The following is a 19,999-nucleotide window of genomic DNA, read 5'->3' on the forward strand; positions in this document are numbered from 1 at the left end:
AAAGCGTTTAGGTGGTTGATTAGCACTCACAAAATAAACACCGACGACTAGGGCGGACCCGCGAACGACTAGACCCGACGCCATTGACATGATTGGTGCGCCACGCGGGCTATTGGTGCGCACTAAAATTGCGCACGCATGTGAAGCTCGTACGTGTACACACCACACGCGCACGAAACCCATCTGGGCCAGGAAAACGGGTGAAATGGCACAGCGTTCGGGCGCATCGATTGATGGACAGCTGGGCGCGCTGGTGAAAAGTCAATGACTGTACACGGAAAGTGAAGTAAATTGACAGCGCACGGCGTCATCGGTGATCTAAACGAGCCGGTGAAATGCGGCATGGAAATTCAGCATGCTTTAAAAGTACCATTTATCTTGTAGTATGAAGAAAACAATGTGAATTTTATTCCAATTTGATAGACCTTAAATTATGAACGACTGCTGTCAGTAGTTTGAAAAGTTGAATTAAATTGAAAAGTTTAATAACAAAAAATAGCAATATAAATATTATTTTTCAATAGAACGATTATTACTGTCACTCATTGCGTAGCGGACTATTTCACATATTTGTAACAGTGACATCAAGCGGATGTAAACAACTTAAACCTAATGAATAGTAATCAATGTTTCCAGTCAATTCAAGCTGAAAAGCATTCAAAACACAAACAAAAACGCAGGATTAATACCAATCGCAGGATTAATTGTTATCGCTTTTTTGGCACTCTATCATTCGATTGATACAGCGAAATACATTTGACAACATCTTCTAAGACCCAGAAACAAACCACGCTGTCAATAAACAGTTCATTATTATTTTAGCTAAATTTCCATTCCGCTTACTGACGCAGGCAAGTATTGCCACTAGCGAACACACTTTGGAGCAATTCTTGTTTTACTTTACTTCTTCATACCCATCATTACCCTAAAATGAAAAAAAAGGTGGAATGTTCATGAAAGTGTTAGCCTTCCCCTCGCTTTCGTGAGCGCATACCGTCCTCACACCAACCGGCCATCGCGCAACATTGCCCAAGGCGCCGGCATCCGGTTGCGTTCCGGTTTCCGGTTTCCACTTTCCTTGACGCATAGTTGGCGGTTGGCTGTTGAGGTTGAACCAACGAAAAAAACAAACGCCCAGACTGAGTTTCAACTGCGTTTTTACTCCCCGGCCCCACCACCGATTTGCCAATGGGAAAGAAACCGGAACTGCACGAACCGGAACCTACTACTTGGAAAAGAAAAATAGAAGTAGAATATAAAAATAGCATTACAATCGCCATACCGCCCGACGGCCTACAGCAGCGAATCAATGAAGGAAAAATCAGATCCCTTAAGCCTAAAATCGACCCCTTTCTGTACGGGACAGAGGAGCACACCCATATTGTTCCGGCTTTGTTCCGGTTTAGAAAGGCAGGCCCGGCCGTTAGGGTGTACGTAGTGAATTGCATACTTCGACCAACCATTTTGTAATGAGGCGTGGTGGCTTTTAGGGATAACTTGGTACATGTTTAGTACATTTAAGATTTTTTTCTTTTATTTTACACAACCTAAAAGCTTCACAAGAAAGGGTCTTAAATATTTCCATTCATTCACCCGTCTCATTGGAATGACCCACCGTCGTCACACAACACACCTTATTGAATGAACATCGGTACTTACTAATGAAATAAAATTAGTTTCAACCATTTCCATTGGACCCCCGCCGTTCCAACTTGCCCTTGCCGCTTGCGCAAAGAGCGGAAATTTTCGTTTGAAAAAGCAGTTCCCACCCCCCGATTTATTAAAATGCAAAAAAGCCACACCAAAAATAGCACACCGAGTTGATCGCGCGTTGGAACGTTGAAGCTGGGAATAAAAATAGCAAAATGCCATCGCAATGGGTTCAGTTTTCAAATGGAGCGAAAATAAATCGACAAAAACGAGCCTTCCTTCCTTCTTTGCTACTCGCCACTGTACACGTGGGGAACAATAGAGCCCCAACCCCGAGTGGTGGGGTGTTCATTTGATGAGTGAAAAGAAAGGACAAGAACTGTTCCATCCTTTTCCAGCGAGGCCGTTCGGTGAGCGTTCCAGAGGGTTTTCCTCCTACGCGGCATTGTATTTCGTGTCCTTTCGGCCGCAACCCCGTGGTGTAGTAGCAGCAGCTGGCCCGCCCGGTGCAGCTGGCAACAATTCAAATAAAATTGAAACACGAGTATAAACCATCTCATTAAACCGAACGACACTGCGAGCGAAGTTCGTGCCGCTTCGCAGTAAGAAAATGTCAATAGAATGAAGTGATTTGTAATTTGATGTGATTTCAAATGCAACTCGAGAAAGGAACACGACTCATGGCACGAAAATGGTTGACTGCAAATTGAATACTTTGCTGAAGCTTGCAGGAACGGAGGAGAACAATAAGCTTTCATAAAATTTGCAAGATAGATATCACATCGACTGTTTTAGAGATCGAAGTCGTGTTGATGAGTTTTGTGACTTGATTTGGAAGTTAAATATCACTTTGGAGTTCCTATTCTAGGCTCGAATCGAGATTGGAATAGAATAAATACATACATCAATACACTGCCTAATAAAAACAACTGAGTTTAAATATTTTAAAACACTTCGAGAAGTAAATTAAACAAAACATTATTCGAAAATTAAATAAGCTTTATCATTTGAAAATCGGAATATTCATGGAAACTGTCAACTACACTCAGCATAGCACAGCACTACACTGGTAACAACAGCAAGCCGGTTGTTTCAAACTGTCAAGCATTGATTTGACAAAACAAAAAATCTCTCTTCGCAAGCATCTTTCTATGCAATGCCGCCAGTATACCATAGTCCCGCCGATCGTCAATGATTCCGGCGCACACGGAGCCACAAGTGCGTAGCAGTGTGCACATATCAACGTGCAGCACAACATAAAACCCTGGAGTCGTCGCCATTCTGACACGATCAACACGTCAACAGCCCCGGGTGTGTGTGTGTCTGTGTGTCTGTGGCGCGCACTCGTTCCGAATCGGTTCGGTATGCCGCCGGGACGGTTAAATGGCAGCGACAATTTTCTCATTTACTCAAACCGGTCCCACCGTTTGCGAGTCGATGTGTACACATTGGCACTGTGACGGTACGATACACAGTCTCTGCATACGATTACATTCCGCCCCTTGTGCAGCATACTGCTCCACCGGCGGCCGCTCTGCTAGCACACCACAACCAACCCCGACGGTACCAAACCCAATAGACTTCGGTGTATCACTTTGGCAGTCCAATCCCGACCTCTCTCCCACCCAGCTCCACTGGCGGTAATATGGGAGTGTAACGGAAAAATACAAACTAATACCAACAAAAAAAAAAGGAATGCCGAAGAGGAAAGGTCGCTTTGCAGCATGTCAGCAATATTGCCCTCCTCCAGACGCACCTTGTATGAGAGGCGGGCGTCGGTATGCAACGGCTAGAATGTCGCACAATGGTCTACGAGTGCTACGAACCACTCAAACCATTCCACAGGAGCTGCAAAAAATAAGTTTACATAATTTAGTGAATACAATTACAATAAATTAAAGCGATTCCTAGGTTGGTAATATTCAAACTATTTTCCTTCCAGTTTATATACCTTAAACGATACAGTTATACAAATTCTAAAATTTAGTTTCTCCAAAAATCTTTAATTCGACCAGTTAAAGCAAGTGCCGATCAATGATAAAAACAGATACATCAAAAGTACCTGAGAGACGCTCAGAGGGAACTAAACTTTACTTTTGGCATTTCTGAAGTTACTGATCAAAGATACGCTTTGCAACACTTGCCAACTGCCTTGCCAACTGCATGCGATTCAAATCACATTTTGTAATCCATTCAATAGACTGCGCTATTTACGCTCCAAAACATTCCGTCCATCGGTGCGCCCGAGTCGACCTTTACTAAACACGGAGCAAAACTCCGGGGCTGCAGCAGCGACGACTCTCTGCCGACGAAACTTATTGATTCACAAAACCGAACCAAATCCAACGGCGAAGGTCTTCTTCACCGTACAACGCTTCAAAAGGATGGGCCGCCAACCATCGGCGTAATAAAAGGCAGACCGTACATGGAAAGGACGGAGGAGAGAAAGATCAAGCACGGGACAACAACAAAAAAGTAGTACAACTTTCAGAACCGATGTCGCCAAGAATTTGATGATCTGGCGACAGCCGGCCCGGGCCCGCATTATATGTGAGGCGAATGACAAAACGTCAAACAGCAGGGTAGACCCGTACACTGGAACTCTGTTTTGTAAGAAGAACGGCAAAAAGGAAGCTGCATTAAACGGTACATCGTGCATAAAACTTTCTTTGTCACCTCATTCATGTTCTGCGGGCGACTCGTGGAGCGGTCTAGCGACCGCTTCGATGTTCTAGCATCCGCGCGTGTTAGGCAAGAGTTTCGTTCAGCTGTTGCATTAACTTCACACGCAAAGTGTGACCTAAACCTAAAGGGGAAACAACAAAAATACACACAGACGCCGAAGACATGTTTATGATTTGCGTTAATTGTGTTTCTTTTGTGTTTCTTTCTTTTTTCTAACATCAGTGAGACTAAACATGCAAAAAAGAGCGCAAAAATTCCCCTTTTTAAACGTGTTATTTAAATAAAATGCATTAATATATTACAGGATCTCAACGCAACAAACTTTGAATTAAAACATGGATTAATCTTTCTTTGGGAGAGTTTAAAAACAGGTATCATCTTTACCAGCCAGCTGCTAACAACCTAAAATTGATGCCCCAAAACACCATCAGCCTGTAATGAACTCAAAAACGTTGGTCCCACCTTCTTCACTGCAATCTAATTTACGCAGTACCAACTTCCGGGTAAATAAAACGGTCAGACGATAGCATTGAAATCACTTTGCTCACGATTAACCCTAAAAAAACGGTTTACAACAACCGTGACGCTCCACATTCCCCGTTTCGCTTTTTTCGCAGTCCTCGCAGATCGCAGCATAATGCTCGGTGCTGTTCGCCTTTTCAACGTCACCCGATAATGGCACTGATGTTTATCGTTGAAATTTTTTACTATCTCCCACTGCGTGCGTCCTTTTACTGCGTCCTTTTACTTAGCCTGCCACAGCGCTGTATTGCCAACCGGTCGGACACGTTTCGTCCTAATTTGTTACGATGATACGCTTCCGCACATTCTAACACGCCGGACACGTAGCAGCGGCCGGAAACACCGAGACACTGTTCGTGCCAAAAACAGCAACACGCAGAAACAACGAAACGCCAACGAAAATTCTTTTCCCGATTTCATTGCACTTTCCAAACTCCACACAACGGCACACTGGTGGTGAGAGAGATGTTAATGATGGGGAAAATTAACCCAACTTTCAATTCCCATGTTTACACCCAACGACCGGCGCGAGGACACAGGTGGGGAAGGAATGTGACCAGAAGGAAAAGGCAAAAGGCACACTACAGAGAAGAAAAAAAATCCTAAATCCCGCACACTTAAATTCAATCCCCGTTCTATGTGAAGTTGTGTGTGTATGAGAGTTGTTTTGTTAATTCAACAGCTGGGCAGGGACTAAAACGATAGCTCCAAAGCTGTGCGTTGAAAAATAAATACACCCCCCCCCCCCCCCCTCCCCTAGCGGGCGCACTAATATGGGCGACAGTAACAAAAGCTTTGCGGAAGGAAGCGACTATAACGAAAGCGTAGAATCAACTTTTGCCAACCATCATACCGCTCAAAACGATTAGCAAACCAAACACACACACGCGGTTGAAAGAGCTGAAATCAAAAATGGGTGCTCTTTTCAAATGTGTATATGTGTTCCATCCATTTCCACTGGTTTTGGGGTAAATCTATCCTTCCTCGAAATGAGACCGAAACAGCAAACCAAAAAAATCATAAAAACCTAAAGGACACTAAAGCGCCTCGATGATGCTTATGACCAGCCCACACACACACACACACACACATACACTCCCACGCACACCAAGCATTTGTAGCGGTTATAACAGTAAAGGCTGAGCCCGGGGGATCAGAATCACGGCCGCTCAACCCGGCCCCCGGTCTGTCAGAAACTAATCCAATTAGTTTATCAGTGTGCTTCACCGCAACAGGATCATCGGAACCGGAACCGGAGTAAAGTACAGGATGGGGCCGGCAGCAGCGCAACACATACACACACACACACCGGGAAACGTGGATTAGGTTCACTTTGTCTCGCTTTTACCACCCAAGCACGCCTAGTTAATCCTCCCCGCTTTCGGCACCGGTGAGAGTGGTGAGATTTTTGCCGCTGGAGATAGACAGCAACACAAAAAAATATAACAAGTAGAAACAGCAAGTGCTCGAGATTAGTGTCGACAACGAAAAGGCGAACGAAGATGAACAGCCAAACGGTGTGCCGAGGTTTATGGTTTCACCAGAAATGTTGCGGCTAGCAATGGAAGCAAATCTCGGACGTTTTCATTTAGCCATTTTTTTTTAGCTCACTATTTATAGCGAAAGGCTCCATCATGTACGGTTGGTTCCGTATCGGAATCGAAGAGTCATTCTTAAAACAACAATGTTCCTTTCACTTCCTTTAAATGTATTGACGGTTTTAGCAGGAAATGACACACACACACACACACACACACACACACACACACACACACACACGATTCGTCCTTTGAATTGCGTTGCATTTAATTGTGTAGAATTTTTCTATTTTTAATTGTTCAGAAAGACAGCATTTCATAAAGCGAAACAAAAAATGATTATAAAAAATGCCATGTGCCATGCCAACAAATGTGTCAAAAGATCTGAAAAGGCACCCCAGATATAATTAAGTCCTATTAGAAAATATGATATTTTCAAACTGGAATAACCCAAGACTTACACGTTCAGCACAATTTGTCAATTGTTGTCAATAAGTGTTTAAAAATACAGTAATTTATGCACAGTGTGCACAGGGTGATGTGCAACAATTGACTATGAGTTAACGTAATTAGCATTAACCCGTTCCATGCTATATTACAAACTGTCAGGTAAGAGTAATGCTTTGGGATTTTGAGTGGTTAAATCTAAGATAAAACAAAATAAAACTAAAACAGAATATTTCATAAGGAAAAAAAATTCTCCATAATAATAAAATGTATAAAATTTACACTTACGTTTGTTGTATAAGATTATCAGAAGCAGGAGTAGTTTATTCAATAAAATCAGAAGAAGAATATAGAAGCAAAACATAGAATGAGAATTCACTAAGATGAGAAAAGAAAATAGGTTAAACAAATTAAAAAATAGATGATAAAAAACGGCAAAAACTAAACATTACAGTTAAATGAGACAAAGTATAATGAAAAACAAAATAAAACAAAATTAAAACTGCCGTACATACATGCGTGTACTAAGAAAAACATTAAAAAACACAACAAATATAAGAAAAAATCAAAAAAATAGCATTAACACCGAGCATTACAAGTAAATAAATAAAAATATTTATTAAGTAAATCAAAATGAAAAATGACAATCAAATTAAAAAAAATCTGTCCTATGCGTCGCATTCGCGTCTGCAAAAATTCCAACATGCGTAAAAATGCTTCCTAATTGAGCATGTTTATTACTTACTGCTCTTCCCCAACTCACAACCCTCCCCCACCCACCCTGCCATCGCCTTCGATCGAAATAAAGACATCCCCACAAAAGTGTTCCAGCCGTTGGTGCTGACACTCATAAAAACCATAAATCGTCATACCACCACACCCTGCCCTGCCACTCGTCGAATTGGCCACCCAAACTCAATGCCGGAGAACATGACACGTTGGGCTATTCAGGCTGCTTGTTGATATGCTTGCTTTTTTATTTTTTTTTGTTCGAACATAACCCCGCCGCGCTTCTGCATCATCCTTATTAGTGCGGCTGCCGGCAGTAGTGTGTTTTACCGCGTGGCGCGCACACGGCTCATTCAATTGCACACCTAGCAGTGGACGGACATGAACAGTTGAGCGCACATGATACCACGTTCCATCCACACACACACACACGCACACACAGGGGGAGGAGAACGGAAAATACCACTCCACCACCAGCAGCAACAGCAACAGCAACAGCAAAAAAAATAACAGAAAACCGGACATGAACTAGTTCCGTCTCCAGTAGACGTGTGTGTGTAGAAGGTGGTGTTTTCACTTTTTTGTTTGATGATTTTTTAGTTTGCTCTCTGATAGTTTTTGTTTTGTTGTTGCTGTTGTTGTTGCTGTTTTTTTCTGTACTTTTGTCAACACACAGAACAAACGCAAGTGAGTCATTTGTGTGTCACGTACAATGGGGTTGGGAAAAATGGAAAACTGGGAAAGTTCGAGCAAGTGAGGTCAGTTTGGGGGGAAAACAGAGCCGTTTTTTTCACGCCCCATGCTTAACCCTTCCGTCGAAAGTTGAGTGATGAATTAATTACAAGCTAATTACTTTATGTCGTTAATTAGTATTAAACCAAATGGCCCAAAAAAGGGTTTGATACACTTTTTGGAATACTTTAGTTTACTAACAAACTAGTTTTTCCTTTTTGTGATTTTTTTACAAAAAAGGGTTAATGTTTTAAAATATGTGTGTGTGTGTGGTTCTCACGATGGAGGGTACGCACATGGTGCTGTTATCGCGGTTTAAAACTACAGCCTATCACGATAATGACGACGTGGCGTGCTCGCTTTGCTGATGTTTGTTGCGGCTTTTTTTGCTGTCACTTTTCCCGTGCTTTTTTGGTGTGCACAAAACCGTTTTGTTCGCTCAACTTAAACTCAATGAGCTGTGTTATACCAGACCAGTGGCTGCAACTTTTTTTCCCGAGGGAAAGCGCACGGAACAAGAACGCAAGCCTGCTTGCCTGGTAGGCGTCACTTTAATGCCATTTGCACAGCAACGAGGCCTGTGAAGCTCATCAAAACAAAACAAAACAAAAAACCCCTAAAACCAGGCGCCAGCGCGGCATTCACAAAAACGCGGCTCCGACCGGGCAGTGGCGCGGCAGCAGCCAAATCAGCAGAACAGCGCGTATTTAAGCACCGAGCGGCACACAATTAGGCCATTCAACAACGACCAGCGCGCGCGGCGCAAAGATGATGCAGTCCACTGGAGCAATGGAGAAAGTTGTTGAAAAGCGGCCTAGGCTACAGGCGGCAGCCACAGTTCGAATGCGGCGGCTAACGATCTTTTATTTTATTAAGTTGATGAGCATAAGTACGAAAAACAGCGGAGAGCAGTACACAATGATGAAAACACAACTGCTTGCTTGGAGTGTTTTTGTTTCTGTGTTGCTTATAAAGATAAATTGAACATTTTCTGCATAATTTTGTATCATTAAATTTTTTTTTTCAACATCGTTTAATTTAATCGATTAAAGCGATATTACTAAAACAGTCCTTATGGCACCTAGTGGAGTCAAGTAGATGTCGACTAAAGCTTATCGAGCAACATAATTGTCAAAATCTACACAGTAAAATTATGAATATTTGACATTACGAATAGTTATTTCAGTAGATGTTATGGTACCATACTTTAAGGTACTCACACACAGCTCTAGTATCCAGAATATATCTAGTAAAGCTCTAGTATCTAGCAACATTGACCTCATTCGTTTGCACACAAAATACTCTACGCATACGCCATTGAGTATGCTTTCTACGTTGGTTTAATCGTGTAACCGGATAATCACAGCCCTTAACACCGAAAGGCTCGGTCCCAATTTTGCTACACCCGTGTTACACACGCGTCCTTCCACGAATTGGCATATACCTATCCCAACGAGCCAACTAGGTCTTATCTACGGTATTCTATGTTAAAATTGATGTTGTGTAAAGAAAGCGCAATAGGTATTATTATAATGTACATTTAAAATCCAGAACCCATTTAATCTCTGTAGATGTTTACACAATAATACAACAGCATCGACTAAAATCTTTGATATCAATAACCTAAATTATAAGAATGCAATAATTAGAAAACCACTATGTGTTGACTAGATCAATCCGAGCATTGAACCAAGGACGGGTTGGAATGTAATGATGACGAGCTATTAAGATGCTAACTATACCATTAATGATGTCTGCAAACTTATCGCTATACTGTAATCAGTATCAAACAAGAATAAACAAAAATGTATTTAGTTCCTTTATTTAATGCTGTTGCATCAGTTTAAGGATAAGAAAATTTTACAATAAATAAATATCACCATTTTCAAACATCATTTGTTTATCCACTACCAGCAACACGTGATTTTCATGTGTTTTTATTCAATTTTGTTTGCCTCTCTCGCCCCAAAACCGATCGAATATACAATTCCACACACAAACATCGCAAGAACAGTAGAGTAATTCTTATCAAAGCAGCCCTTCCACATCACCATCTACGGGGTAGAAGGCTAAGCTCTAACCAAAAAGTTATCATTTCCCAATACTCTGAAGCCACGCACATGATCCACCCCTAAAGGACGAGTGAATTCCTTTGAAGCATGTAAACGCACACGGGTCGCCGAGCATCCGTTCCGCGAATACCACAAATAAAAGGGCAAATTAGAAAACGACACCATCAACTAAGAAAAGATCTTTAAATCTCCCCCGCAAATCGAACCTTACCACACGTAACGGGCACACGGGTTGGGGCAACAGGTAAGGCGATGCTGAAGGAAAATTCCGAAAACCTATCCCCGTAAGGATTATATCGAACCTCCATACACACCACATTAAGATCGGTTTGTATGTGCAACTCCTACGGCATGGAAATTGCGATGAAAATTATTTTAAGATGTTCATTCTCCTTTCTGTGATAAGGCCCAAGCTTCGTGTCCTACATCCAACCTGAAGGCAGAGATTTAATCAGGCAGAGAGCATGCTCCAGTGTGATAAGCTAACCGGTGAGCAGCACCACAAGCAACGTGCGAAAAGGGTTTATAATTTTTGTGATAAAATGAAGATTTATCGCAAACAATACAACGGTGCGTGGGTCATTATAATTTTGTGAAGAGGTTGATCCACTGTAGTACCAATGAAGATGAATCATGCCATCGCTTCAACAAACGCAGACCATCGTAGGCAAATGAGTGTTTTAAAATTTACGGTGATTAAGCTCCACAGCTTGTTTTCCCTTCTTTAATCATGCTTCTGCAGCTCCCCACAGAAATCCACCTCTTTTCATGCGCATAGAAAAATCACCCATCGACCGGTACTTATGGACCGAAAATTCATGTCGACAGCGTTGTATTCTCACCTGAGAACATAATTATTACTTCCCTCATCCGCAACCAATCACGCCCGGCCGAGCGTACAAACATAATCAATCAAGACGCTACTGCCACTACTACTACTGCTGGGGCTCGATTGCCTTGTCAATTTTCACTTTCCATGCACCAGCCTGTCTGGAAAAGACTTGCGTGAAGAAGGTGGCAAAAACTGTTGTGGTTGGGGGAAACAACATTTTTACGGCACGCTGGAATGCACACCGCTTTTTCAACTAGCAACAGAAGGAACAACAAAAAACTTTAATAATATTATTGGCATATATACACATGTTTGCCGTGTGTACCACCATGGGGAAGTCAAGCCTACCGATTCAGCTTTACAAAGCAGTTTTTGGTTGCTCATTCTTCGTACCTTCTCTGCAGGCTTGTTGTATGAGGAAAAATGCACACACAAAAAAAGAGTGTTTCTCGCTGTTTTCTGATACAGAGCAAAGCTCGAGTGTCTGAGGTCTTATTGCAAATGCAAACAAGAAAAGTGCAAATCGTTACCGGTAAATCGTTGGCCGGAAAAGCGCCCACAAGGACGCCACACAAATATCAGCTCAATACACACACAAACACAGCCAAGCATCGGCAGCACAGGTATTCCTATCCGTTGCAGCCTTTCATATTATGGTTGTGTGTGTGTGTGTGTTTGTCTGTAACTTTACTTCCTGAATTGTTTCAAGTTGGGCGCCGTGGGCTTCCTTGTCTGCAACGGTTGGCCGACAAAGTTTACAAACGGGGCCCATCACCACCCGTAAGCCCACCCACCCAATCTCCCACCAACCGCAAAAGGAAAGCAAAATGTGTGTATGACCAGCTCGATGAACAACCAAAAAAAAAAGGTTGAAAGACGAAGGCAAAGAAGTTTTACTAAAGCCTACAACATGACCAACTTTCCCAGTCGTCTCAAAAGCAATTGAAGTGAGGTTTTTTTTTGTGTTATTATTATAATTTTTTCGTTGTACCTCATCAAAGCCAAAACTGCAAATGGTTCATTTTTGTGGAAAATGAAGGGCTTTATTCGTGGATTTTTTTTGTACAGTTGTGTTGTCCTTCTGCACTTAATTGTAATACCGACAAAGTTCTTGATTGATGTGCATTGCGCGCACGGAAACGAAAGGCACTTTCCACCGGAACCATTTCTCTGAATGAATCGTCCTTTACAGCGAAAAATTTAATTTCCATACCAATTAAGAAACCTGGAAGGGTGAGCAATGCCAGTGTAATGCTTAGCATTGTTTAAACCATTGCTGGCGTTTGCTTTGTAGAATTGGAAGAACTTGTAAAGTGTAATTGCATAACAGTAGGGAACAAAACAAAACATCGTAAAGTTTCATTGAAGTTGAATTGTGTTTTTTTTTCTTCTATTAGCTGCATTTCACATCTTACACCGTCGTCCGTAGCATTTGCAACTGTTTGTGGATATTAATTTGTTCCAACCGAAATGATATGGTCAACTAGAAAACGGCAAAAGATTAATTTAATGTTTCCATTGAGTGGGCACGGGGCCACAGTGCCTTGACCAGCATTTTTCTGTATTTACGTCCCCTCCAGGCATACTGGACAGCCTGGTTTCGACAGCAATAATAAAAACGGCTCGATTTTAATGATCGACTTAAAAGGTGATAAAAGAATTCCCCGGAAATGTAGTAAAACACGTAGTTAAAATTACTTCTAATCAACGCAATATTTTCGCTGTAATCTTATCAAACATATTTCCCGTATCTACAGACATGGGTTCTCTACACAGCTTTTAACATGCATCGATCCGGCTATGTGTCTAGATTGTCAATCAAACTGTTTTAATATGATTGATTTCTTAACCACTTATGGTATTCGAGATAAAGTCGCATATTAGATAATAAATTTTAAGATTCTTCAACATAAATGCCTTTATTCAAGCGTATAAGGTGCAAAAGATGGGGCAGTCCCGTAGTACAGTCGTCAACCTGTACGACTGAATAACATGGTCGTCATGGGTTTGAATCTTGAAAGGACCGTCACTTCGTAGCAAGGAATTTACTTATCCAGCTGCTTAGTACTGATTAAGTTTCGAACGCCTTTGTAGATAAATATGCCGGTATTAGTTTTGTACAATTTTCAAAAGGAAAACATCCTCCTTTTTAACAATAAATAACCTCTGGGTATACATTATGATGCCAACATGGAACGGTGCAACAAGAGATCTTTACAATCTTTTTTTAAGCTCAACTCACCTGCATTGTGACGTGTTTGTGGCATTTCGCTTCGCACAGCCTCGATCACAGCATCCGTCCTACTGAGAAGCGTGCGCCAAAAGTCGACTTTTCCGCCCCACTACGCATTGCCTCCGACGATCGCACTTCGTCAATTTGGCATCGATTTTTCCGTCGCTCTTGTTGCACGAAAGTCGCCCTTTTCTCCACTTTGAAGATCTTTTCTCCACGGTTCGACACTTTCCGTTCGTAGCATAGCAACGTCTAGTAGTTCACGTCAACACGATTGATCGAGATGAAAAAAAAAAACAAAACCTCACACCCGAAACACATGGAAAACGCAAACACATCGGCCACAAATGCCGAACCGAAACAACCAGGCACGAAAAAGAAAAACAAAACAAACAGCAAGATTCGACGCTTCCAGATGGGAAGAGGAAAACTCCAACGCCCAAAATTCGTCTTCTATTGCTTCCATATTCCACATTGCAGAAGAAGCGAACGATGCTGCTAAAATGCGGGTGTGCGGGAGGACACAACACTCAGACACACCAAGAGGAGAGGGTGGTGCCCATTTCATGGGTAATTTTACGTTTTCGGTTTTCCAGGCCAGCCCAGCACCGGCAGCACTTCTCATCATTTGGTCAGACGTGATCATCATCATCATTATTATCATCAACGGCACCAATCAACGGTTACTCTTGAACCACTTTTCCACTTCTTCGTGCATTCCCTCCAGCCAGAAAGACCGCGTTCGCCGCGTGTGTGTGTGCGTGAAATCTTCTCTGTAAGCATCTCAAGTCCCCCCAAAACCGAAACCGGCCACTGACACGGGAGCATTGCTTTTTTTCTTCGCTTTACTTTTCATTCATACTTTTTCCCGTCGGTTTTATCGCGTTCAAAACGCGCGGAGGGATTCATTCGAAGAAGGAAAAAAAACAAGATGATTGAAAATTGGTCCAACTGAATGACTCAAGTCAAACGCATACTCTGGCCGGGTGCTAATCGTTCCAGCAGCAGCACGATCAAGGCCATCTTAGAACGTGGAACAGTTTATGATTCTTTGCAACATGTATGGCGCCCAAGATGAAATTATATGAAGAGCAGAGTTCAACGCACTTCAGCGGAATGAGGTGTGTGATCGAGTCTTCTGAATTGTGGAGAGAATATGCTTAAGCTACTTTCACATATACACACACACAAACGTGATTACTGGTTTTGCACCCTTTGTGCCAGAGGATTCTAGATTGGCCACACGATCCCAGCTCATTTGAGTGGGACGAGAACTGAAGTGTTGGCAAAACGATATCGGTTCGATTGGGACCGTACCATGCCTCGGCAGCACCCGGCACCACCGCATGCAGCAAGCCATGCAGGCATGAAATAACAGCATGTACACGCGTTGCTTACGCATTGCATTGGAACGGCGGCGCAACCTGACTCCTCCTGCATGCTCCTGCTACCCTACATTCCTCCAACAAGACGAGCTCACACACTCACACACACACATTGCCCAATCTGTCAACAAACGGTGAACACGGGTTCCCGGAAGAGGGTAAGAATGCTTCCCGGACAACCCCTAATCAACAGGCAGGGGGAGGAAAGGTTTGCTTTTTCTTGCCCTCCCCCCCACTTTCGCCACCATCTCGAAAGGAGGCCAGAACACGTCGCCGTGCAACGTCGACTGCACACACCGACCGACCACCGTTGTTGTTTCCCGTTGTCATAGACAACCGCACCGCACTCGCGCTCGAGTAAATAAACACACAACGTCATCAGCTTCTGGGTTGCCCGTTTTGAAGTCACCAACGTCACCATACACACACACGCACACAGGCCATCGGAGACACTTCTTCGGCACCTGATCGCCGTGACCTGTTTTTTGTGGGAAAGAGCTGTTTTGTGTTAGCACTGCTGCATCAGTGATTGCACTCTTCACGTACGAATGAAGCAGCTTGCTTAACAAGGTGCACATACCGATTGCGCTAAGGAAGGAAACACTTCTGCTGCTGGTATTTACTGCATTTTCCGGCACACACAACCTACTGCACGCACAACCTACACGACACGAACCAATTTGGTAAACTAAAAAACCCAAGTAACGCCACGGCACGCTGTGCCTGTCAGCACTGCCCAACGTGCAGTTTTCGCTGCCAAACGTCAAATTACTAGCGAATCAGGTTGGGCCAAGGGGTGTCCCACGAGCTCGCTCTTTTGACAGTTGTGTGTAAAATCCATAGATGCATTGCAGAAGCGATTCAATCAAATGCGATGGAACTATAAGAAAATAGTACTATCTGCAAACTATAATTCATTTTGAATAAATAAATAAAATAAAATAAAACCAAAACGTATACGAAACGAATTTAACGTATTTTGTCTACAAAACCATTTATTTTATTAGTATCTTGGTTCAGGCTTCGTTGGTTACATTTTGAAGAATTAGTCTTTAATTCTCAATATTTTTAAGTATTATATTTCATGTTTTTAACGTCAAAAATAAAAAATACTGCACAGCGATATCGATGTACCACCCAAGCAACATTACATTGTACGACGAAAATTTGAGCAAATAAAGGTTAATTAACCCGTGAAACGCTTGGAACGCTTGCAACCGTATTTAACCGTTTTGGTAGGAAATTAAGAATTTCGGTTTCATTTCAACTTCATCTATTTGCTTCAATGTGTTCAATCATTTTATATTTATTACATAAACACAGTTATATAGCACCTATTGTTTCATTACTATTCAGATCAAACGAAAATGTATAATTCATACGATGAAAATCATAATCTAATATTCTCTAAATGATTTACGTGTTCATATCAACCATCATACACGCTTACAAAACACAGTTTTGAGGATTTCCAAAAATATCGCAAACACCAATTTTAAATAGCATGAATTCCAATTGATCATCTTTAGATATGATTTAAACTAAAGAAGAACACCACGAACTAAGAAAACAAGATCATCGAAGATAGTTGTGTTAATCTGTAGTTTTTTTTTTAATTATTAATAAAATTAAGTGGCACAATAAAAAATCAATATATTTTTTTAATCTCGTTCAATGATCGCAATCACACTAGAGGTACTAATTGATTTAACCAGTAAAACTGCGTGTCTTACCGTTAATGTAAATTATATGTATATTCATACAATTTATTTATCTGAATACAATGTTTCTTTCAAACAGCTGGAATTAGAAAAAAAACTACTTTTGCAACAATAACGTTTCTTAGTTTTATTTTCCGCTAGTGATGTAAGAATACCTCCCATTCGTAGTCAGTAGATTTATCCGAATACTTGTATAATTTTCTAGCAATCCTCAGCCTGAATCTATACTTTTCTCACTTTTCTATGCCGTCTAGCAACAGCCTTTGAGCCACACGAAAGACCTTGCGCAGCATACGAAATATGCTGTCAAAGCGCATACGCACAAAGAACCAAATAATTCTTTCTCTTGCACAAACGCTTCGTTGAGGCACTACAGCACGTTTAAAGATCTACTCTGCATTAAAGCACTGCCATAATTCACAACTCGCTCGGTATACGCGCTGCGCACACTCCCTGTTTTGTGGATCGGTCTCCCTGCTAAAGATCGTTTTGATGATGGTCGCCCATTTCCCTGGTGGAAACTTTCAAACGGCTGCATTCGGCTTGCAAACAAAGGTAAGAAAAACGGTTGCACAAACCACTAGTTGCACGGTCAATGCGTAGGGACCACTGGGATATATTATATTTTTGGTGATAGCTAATTTACTTATCTACCTGCATCGAAAGCTGCTTTGTCTGGACGTATGCGTAGTTTCATATCTATCTTCAAGCGACAACATACAGTTAAATTACTCTGTAGCTCTATGGATAACGATTCTATTTACTTTATCTATTTCTCATCAGCATGGTGTTATCAAAATCTGGATGGCAGAGAGTATCTTTGTAGTATGTGTAGAAGCAACGACGAACAGAGAAAACAGCTGACCACTTTTTGTCTAAAACGGAAATCGAAAGGAAGCGCTGCTTTGCGTATATTGTCGGGAGACGATAAAATTTGGATTATGGATAAAATCAAAGCTAAATCTCACAAAACCGACAGCTATATCAACCTTGTAACGAATAAATATTAATCCAAGTGCAAACGAACTGAAGAAAACTACCTTAAACCGAACCATCTACATACATCTTCACAGTAGCTTCACGTGAGGACCATATTGTTTTCAACGTGTGGAGGAATAAACTCTTTTAGATCATGCTTAAAGTGCTATTCATACATCCGTTCGCTTCGTGTCTAGATACCCTGTAGTACTCTTTCGCTATCTCACAAACCAGAAGTACGTGACAGGCCGTTTTGTTGCATTCACTCCTCATATTCAGTACATCGAACTTCTTGCCTCTTAGCTTTTACTACTGTTGCAAGGGACGTTAAAATCGTATCTACAGTAATGAACGTGTTTTGCCTAGATATTTATGTGTGTGTGTGTGTGTGTTTGTGTGGGTGCATGTATCGTGTGTATCTGTGTCCATAAAACATACTGTATGCTGTATTTTTTACCTAATTCTTTTACTATTTCTCCCATTTTGTTTCTATATATAAGCGTTGCAGTGCTCTTAAACCATTTTACTTGTACGCTCGCGCCTTGTCGATATTGGAGCGCTCTACATCCGAGAAGCCGAGAATACTCTCAATCGCGTTCAAGTGGCCCTGCGAATTTTCCTTATCCGTCAGGAAGTAGTAGATTGCACTCTTCAGGAACTGCAGCGTCACTTCGGGATCGACCTTGTTTTTCGTCTGCTGAGCATCGATCAATCGCTTGTACATGGTCTAAAATTAAAAGGACAAAAGTTAGTGTTACTTCACTTTATAGTACAGATTTCATAACTAATAACTTAATAGGACAAAAGGGAAAATAAAATTAGAGAAAAGTGAACAAAAATATAGTAGCAAGCACGGAAGACAAAAAGCAGACAGAAATATTATAATAATAAAAAGCATACGAAATAAGCGTAGTAATAGCAACAAAAAAGGGTAAGTAGTGCACAGTACGAAAGCTACAAGTGGTGCGTAATGGTAAAACATGATATAACAAGCGACGAATTATACTGCACAATGGCACAGAGCAATACATAATTAATTAGTTTAACGAAAAGGTTAGCAACATTATTGAAAAAAAAACCCAAAATGAAAACTCCATACTCAACATGCATACATGCAAACTGTAGAATTTCTACTTGAGCGAAAGTGTAGAAAAGCACAGAGAAAGTAGGGAAGATTGTTTCGCTCTACCCACGCTTCACCCGAACCCATCCCCTAACGGATTAACACAAAAGTTCAACATTAAACCGTTAAACACGAACAAATAATAAAACATAAACTAATCCCCTTCTATTATGATCGAAAAATAAACCATCGCATACCAACCAAAAATAGTCAGATTAACAATACAGTGGTAAAAACAAGCTAAAAACAAATCACCGCATGGTAGTAAGCTTTGTCAAGGCTCTCGCCGTAAGCGACACAGCCCCGAGCGCAATGGAATAAAAACCAAAATCAAACATTTCTGGTCTAATAACTTCAAGTACGGCTGTTATTGCTAGGTTGATGCTAAATGTCTTAATTGTTGTATTTGTTTTGACTGTTTTGCTACAAACCTTACGGGCACCGAGAAGCCAGAGTGAGATTGCTTCTTTTGCGCTCAGTAAAACCTGCGTACCGCCACTTTCTTGCTGATAGTTCGTATCCTGGAGAGTGTGTGATCGACAGTAGGGAACATGGGGAGAAAGAGTGAGTTTTGATGAGTGGTAGATTGGTTGCAAAACTAAATTTTTAAAGTAAATAAATAAGTTAGGCCGAATCGTTTGCAAATGGTTGTCTTGCTTAAATTTCTAGCAACATTCGAATGTAATAGGATGAACATTTTGATTTCATGCGTGAATGCTAAACTTCCTACCAAAAAATGGTAAGCTGTATTGCTATGAGAATGAAGTTAATGTATTGGAAAGGTAGAGGAAAGAGATAAACAGACAGACAAAGCAGAAAGGCTAACGCAGTATAGGTATCACACAGTGCGTACCGAGCAATTTGACCACATTAGCGTTGGCGGATTAGCGCAGCACAGCTAAGAAAGCGGTCCACTATTTAGGATAGTGCGTACAGCAGACTCGATAAAATGTGTTTAGCAATGGCAATGTTCTTAAAAATCTAAACTACCTCTTCCACCCAACAACTACGTTTAACTTATTATTCTTAAACATTAATTGGTTGCATCGATCCTATTTTACTTCCTTTGCTTTTTTTGAAAATTCTCATGAGTTTGCAATGGCATGTACAAAATAAATTAAAAATGCTTCCTAGAATTCTTTTTTTCTTATCCATGAAATGAATTTGAAATTGTTAGACAGATATCCACAGTTGTCTTATTTTTTACGTATTCATTCAATTGGATACATTAATTTATACATTCAATAACAAAATTACTTAATTTTTTATTAAATATATTTACAGTTTTTCAAACATTAATATCAAATATTACAAGAATCATAACGTTATAATTATCAATAAATAGAAACAAA

General features: G+C 41.2%; 1 protein-coding gene across 6 annotated transcripts in view; it reads right to left on the minus strand.

Moving 5' to 3' along the window:
* Window positions 1–17,980: 17,980 nt before the first annotated feature.
* Window positions 17,981–19,999, minus strand: part of LOC121595824 — a 31,316-nt gene continuing 29,297 nt past the window's right edge. For 5 of the 6 annotated variants that reach the window (XM_041920075.1, XM_041920074.1, XM_041920076.1 and 2 more), the window contains 2 exons: window positions 19,079–19,168; window positions 17,981–18,251 (listed from right to left, as the gene is read on the minus strand). In XM_041920075.1, coding sequence (XP_041776009.1) covers window positions 18,048–18,251; window positions 19,079–19,168 — 294 coding nt within the window. In that variant the 3' untranslated portion in view covers window positions 17,981–18,047. The remainder of the gene's footprint in view (window positions 18,252–19,078; window positions 19,169–19,999) is intronic. The other variant, XM_041920077.1, reaches the window with a different exon arrangement.

This window comes from Anopheles merus, chromosome 3R (assembly GCF_017562075.2).
Source record: "Anopheles merus strain MAF chromosome 3R, AmerM5.1, whole genome shotgun sequence".
NCBI lineage: Eukaryota > Metazoa > Arthropoda > Insecta > Diptera > Culicidae > Anopheles > Anopheles merus.